At 30.4% G+C, this 6000-nt stretch overlaps 2 protein-coding genes across 2 annotated transcripts; one reads left to right on the forward strand and one right to left on the reverse strand.

Annotated features, from left to right (window-relative positions):
* Positions 1 to 2545: 2545 nt before the first annotated feature.
* On the forward strand, positions 2546 to 3425 carry LOC119611384. The gene is made up of 2 exons (XM_037966948.1): positions 2546 to 2621; positions 2681 to 3425. The coding sequence occupies exon 2, from the start codon at positions 2688 to 2690 to the stop codon at positions 3423 to 3425; it is 738 nt and encodes a 245-aa protein (XP_037822876.1). The 5' UTR covers positions 2546 to 2621; positions 2681 to 2687.
* A 398-nt stretch (positions 3426 to 3823) lies between these two features.
* On the reverse strand, positions 3824 to 5669 carry LOC119611386 (protein ANTAGONIST OF LIKE HETEROCHROMATIN PROTEIN 1-like). Its single transcript, XM_037966950.1, has 2 exons — positions 5000 to 5669; positions 3824 to 4922 (listed from the first exon to the last, which is right to left on the reverse strand). Exons 1-2 carry the CDS (start codon positions 5402 to 5404, stop codon positions 4110 to 4112), a joined length of 1218 nt encoding a protein of 405 aa, XP_037822878.1. The 5' UTR covers positions 5405 to 5669; the 3' UTR covers positions 3824 to 4109.
* Between the last annotated feature and the right edge of the window lie 331 nt (positions 5670 to 6000).

Genomic DNA, 6000 nt, shown 5'->3' on the forward strand with positions numbered 1-6000 from the left:
GAGATGGCAACAGCACCGGAGAGAGAACCCAGACATATTTTGCATAAGATATATCAGTCATTAAACCAACATTCTCTCCCCGCGAATTTGGTTTTAAACCACAGCCATTACGTGGATGCCGAAGGAAACTCAACCAACTGACCAGCCAGGACACAGTCCTGCGGGCTACTGGCCACCCGTAGTGCCAGATTATATGGTGCTCTGGTTCGACCCCATGTGAAATCATTCCTAGGAAAGGCCGAGGACACATGTGATCATCACCAGTTTATAGTCTCGGCAGACTAGAGGTATTGGTAGCACCTCTTTTCCCTGGGATATTACAATAACAAGATGGAGATTTCACCAAGGTAACATGCCTCCGGGGGGAAGTTACCTATGAATAATCTAATAGTTTTCCAGATAAACGAATTTTTGTAGTCCGCCAATTTACCCAAATAGCTCTAATAGTTTCCAAGATAAACGAATATGTGCATTTAATTTATATGGGAGGTTCAAAGCCCCGCCTACTGAAAGTCCGCCCATTTGTACCTCCAAATATTCACATGCATTTTAAAGTTATTCTGGCAAAATTTTAAGATTTTAGCTCTAATAGTATCCCAAATAAACGAATTTTTATCTTTAATTCAAAGACCCCCAAATGAAAGCCCCTCAAAATTTTAACATGCATCTTAAGGTTATTCTTGCAAAATTTGATGTTTCTAACTCTAGTTCTTTTCCAGTTAAACGAACTTGTGTATTTATATGGGAAGTGCCACGCCTCCTCTTGTTAGTCCGCCCATTTTATGTTCTAAATATGCTAAACACTAATGTTGTTACGAAAAAATTTGATAACGGTAGCTGTTATTTTTACTCAAATAAACTTATTTCAGATTTACTTTAAATGGGAGGTGCCACACCCACTTAAATCTTTAAAAATACTACTAGATCTTAAATATTATTAATTATTTAAATTTAATATATAATATTGTTTTTAGTATTTTGTATTAGTTTCGCAGTCATAATTCATTTCAATAATTATTTTAAAAATCTCTTAAATATTTTAATAACAAATTTTATTGTTTTTTAACAATTTCTGCCTTTACTTTGTTTTTTTTTTTAACTGTTAAAATATTTATTTAACGTAAAAATTTAATTAACTTGGTAACAAAGTTAATTGTTTGATTTTCAATTTTAATATTTATTGACAAATAAATTAAAAGCATAATTTTAAATTTAAACAAGTTTTTTTAACAGACAACTTATTTATGGTCTGCTAAATATTTGAATTTTTTAGTTTTTTTTTTTTAAATTAAGTAATTATTGAAAGTGTCAGAACACTTATTTTATGTCTAACAATTGTTAATACATATGAAAAATAAATAAATATTAAATATTCTTAAAATATATACATATTTATAAACAAATACAATGTTTATTATTGTCAATAAACGCCCAAAAAAATTTTGCCAAGTGTTTTTTCACAATTTTATTTAATAGCGTGTTAAAAAATAAATACATTTTGAAACGTTTACTTGAGATTTTGTTAATAAAAAATTATAAAAAAAAATCATTTAAATTATTTCCAAATATTTCGAGAATTTTTGTTTTACTTTTTGCTTCATTTATAAAATTTATGAATCATTTCTTATTTAAGTGTTAATTAGAATTTGTTAAACCATTTACATAATTTAACAAAATCTTTTGAAAAATATAAAATGTAAAACATAAAATTATTATATTTTTAATAAAAATTAAATGTATGATGTTGCCAAGTGACTTTATTATAAAAATGATAATTTAATTAGCAACTTAACTAACGGTTATTTACATTTCAAAAAAAAATCATTATTTATTTAAATTAATTTAAAAATTTAGTTTAACATATTGGTCTGGTTTTATTTGGCATATTATTTCATTCAGTTTTTTTTTTTGGCAAATTTGTTAATTCCCAGCTCTCATCTCATGAATCATATTTAAATAATTTGTTGATTTTTTTTTATCTTATGTACATATTTTAGCAAGATTTTGTAGAGTAAAAATTCCTAGAATTTTAAGATTAATAAGCTATTTTAAGAGAATTTTAATGTTTAAATTAATATTTTAAATAAATTCTGCTGTCATTTTCAACAAATTTCTAATTTTTTTTCTGCATACATTTCACAACAAAGTAACAACCTAATCATCTCTGTGCTTACATTTCTGCTTACAGTTTATGTAGGTATTCATTGTTTCTTAAATACCTTAAAATCTTTAACAACTGCTTATTATAATAATTTTGTTAAATAAATATTGTGTGGAATTGTTACAAGTGTTTTCATACATGTTTGCTTATATTATTTCTTAAGGTGGGATCACACGATTGCCGCAATACACCAATTATTGGTATATTTTATACGTCAATCGTGTGATTTCACAACTTATTGGCTCATATGTCAAACCACAACAATATTGTTCTTATTTTGGCCAATCAAATGCAACTCTGGTGCGACAATCATGTGAACGCTTGATAGGCAACCATGCACAAATAAAAACGTTAAAAATACACCAATATTTATTGTGTTCTAGTGCGGCAATTAAAGACGACAATACGCGCCAATAATATTTTTTAATCAAATATTTTTTTGTTTGCAGCATTTATTTTCGTAAGTAAAATAAGTTTTTATTCTTGTATATATGTATTACAATTATAATTTACTTGCAGTTTTATTATGGAGTTGGATGACTGCATAGAATTTGATGGCACGACCAGTGAATTGGTTTACTGCAGCCTCTCTCAGGAACCACAAACTCCTGTGCCAAAAAAAAAGAAAAAACCAAGTGTAACATCATCTTGGACCTACAGTAGCATTAATGGTTTAATACAAGCTGTAGAAGAACACCCTTGTGTTTGGGAATACTCTATCCCAGACTATAAAGATCGAAACAAACGGGAGCAGGCATGGCGCGATATTAAAGAAAACTGTCCTGGGCATACGGTGGAAGACTGTAAGGCCAAATGGGCCAATGTGAAAACGGCATTTCAAAATGTCAAAAAGAAAAATAAAGCAAAGTCTGGACAGGGTGCTGAAAACATCCAGCCACATTGGCCGCATTGGACTGCAATGCAGTTTTATAATCAACACTACACATCAAAAAGTTCGTCTTCAGTGTCAACGTTAGATGTAGAAGAAACTCAGCCAGGCTGCAGTATGTCGCAAAATGTTTCCCTACCTGAGACGGCAAATTCTTCCCTACCTGATACAGCCAACATAAAGAAAACTGACATGTTGCAGCGGGCAATTAAGTGTTTAGAAGCGGAAGAAGACAATTGGTATACAATAGGAATGTATTTGGCATCACAAATGCGGGAAATTGCCAAGAAGAACAAAAAGGCTGCCAACAAATTGCACTTGCAACTTGTTAAAACCGTAATGGAAGCAACTTTGGAAGCAGAAGATGAAATATAAACCTGAATACACAAAAAACTATTTCCTAAACAGATTGATTTCTAATTTTGAAAACAAAATTTTCAAATTGTGACAAATATTTGAATTGAAACTGTTTAGAAAATAGTTTTTTGTGTATGATACGTTAGTTTAATAATTTTGAAGAATGAAGTGTTTTTTAATTATATTGATGTGATATTCATAGATTAATTGAATCAATTTCAATATGTGACAAATATTTGAATTGAAACTGTTTAGAAAATAGTTTCTTTGTGTTGTTACCTTAGTTTATTAATTTTTAAGACTGAAGTGTTTTTTTTATTTTTTGTTTTTTTATTATATTGATAGATTGAAGTACAATATAGATTTATTTAATATAAATAAAAATGAATTTTTATAAATTAAATGTTTGGGTATATAATTATAAACTTATATTTTATTTTATACATAGTTATAGAAAAAATAACGTTTTAAATTTCTGGAAGGTTTTTGTCGAGTACAACAATTTTTAAAAAAATTTAGTTTCAATAAAAAATTTTGTTTTTGTCTAATTTTTAAAAGGAGGGATGTATTTAACTCATGAGTAGATAGTACGGTTTCTTATAAAATAGTTTCATCTCCGAATTTAAACATTTCTAAAATATTATAAGATATTGTAATGAGTAAAATGCATCTTTTTTTTAAATTAGCCAACAATCAGTGTGATTATATATATTTATATTGCCAGGGCAATTCACCAGTTGCTGACATAAAATATTCTTTTAGTTCTTCACGAATAGCCTTTGCTTCATTACTTATGTAAGAGCTTGGAGTATTTTCTGTTCCACTCACTGCTGTCAGTGGAAAATCATTTCTCCATGTCCCCGGAATAAAAGCACCGTTATCATCATAACGATCTGTAAGCAGCGGTGTTGTGTAATTTACCTTTTTTTTTAACAAAAAATTGTGCAGGGCACAGCAGGCTAAAGTTATAGAAGTAGTTTTCTCCGCATTTAGTTTAGAAGGACATGCAAATACTTGAAAGCGCTTTGCCATAATACCAAATGCATTTTCTACGATACGTCGAGCTCTAGATAACCTGTAGTTAAATATTCTCTGTCCGGCAGATAAACTTTTACCGGGATATGGTTTCAGCAAATGCTTCTGCATGCGAAAAGCATCATCTGCAACTAGAACAAATGGTACGGATGCTTGACGACCTGGTAGTGGTTTCGGTGGTGGCAAATTAAGATCGTTGTTATCTAGAGCACATTGAAAGGAACAGTTTCCGAATACTCCACCATCCGATACACGGCCGTTGCAACCAACATCAACATACAAAAAGTTATATTCGGCATCAACAACAGCCATTAGCACTATACTATGCGTGCCTTTATAATTATAAAATGTGCTTCCTGAATTCGGTGGTGCGACCATTTGAACATGTTTGCCGTCAACCGCCCCGATGCAATTCGGAAAATTCCACAGATTGTTAAATTTAAATGCTACTTCATTCCATTCTTCTTGTGTTGATGGTACCTATAAGTATATGGTATGTACATATAAAAGAAAACAACTAGTGCACATAAAAAAATACATATTTAGAAATGTCATACCTTTAAGTATGAACCTTTCAATGCTTTATAAATTGCATCACAAACACTTGGTACAAAAAGTGATATGGTGTTAGGGGCTATACGAAATAAGACCGAAAGACTTTTGTAGCTATCTCCAGAAGCCAGAAATCGGAGAGTTACAGCTAAGCGTTCTTGTGCTGGAATTGCCTTACGCATATTTGTGTCCTGTTTTGCGATATATGGTGACACTAGATGCAATAATTCCTTAAATGTTTCATCATTCATCCTTAAAAAATTGTTGAACAAAAAGTGTTGGTTTTCTATTTCTCGAAACTCCATCAGTGTTTTTTTATATGCGCCATCAGTATTTCTTTTTGTGAGCCACTCTCTGACCCATATACTTCTTTTAAGATTTCTTTTTTTCTTTTTTTCGTTTTTTTTCATCTTCAAGTGCACACATGATAATTAAAGCCGACGCAATTTTCTTTTTTTTCAATGAACAACTCATTTTTCCACGAATATATTAAAATTTTCTATATTTTTGTAAACAAAACAAATCTAGTACAACAGCTGTTTCTCAGAGTTGCCATATACTAGAACAATCGTGTGACTGGAATGTGGCAATTATTGCCACTAAGCCGTTTTGCGTCAATTTACGACAACCAACTTTATGAACGATAAGGCAATCATCTGACTGCAGAGAATTTGATTGGGACAATTTCTTTATTGGGCCCTTATTCAGCACAATAAAAATTGTTTAAAATTGGTGCATTGCGACAATCGTGTGATCCCACCTTTATGCTTTTAAACCTGTTTAACCCAAATTTTTTTTTTTTTTGGCCTAAACATTTTTCTACTACGTCAAACAGTCGGTTTGTTTGGGAAAAAATTTTTATAAAATTTGTTATAAAAACACAAACAAAAAATGTAAATTTAAATTAAAAAGTTTTTTTCTACTCGAAAACGTTGTAGCAGTTTTTTATCATAGTTCATTTGTTTTTGTATTTTAGCACAGCAAATCTAACACAGCAGCAACAAAA

Source organism: Lucilia sericata, unplaced genomic scaffold (genome assembly GCF_015586225.1).
Source record: "Lucilia sericata isolate MDLA Ls3-8-SP2 unplaced genomic scaffold, ASM1558622v1 Contig001439F_arrow, whole genome shotgun sequence".
Classification (NCBI taxonomy): domain Eukaryota; kingdom Metazoa; phylum Arthropoda; class Insecta; order Diptera; family Calliphoridae; genus Lucilia; species Lucilia sericata.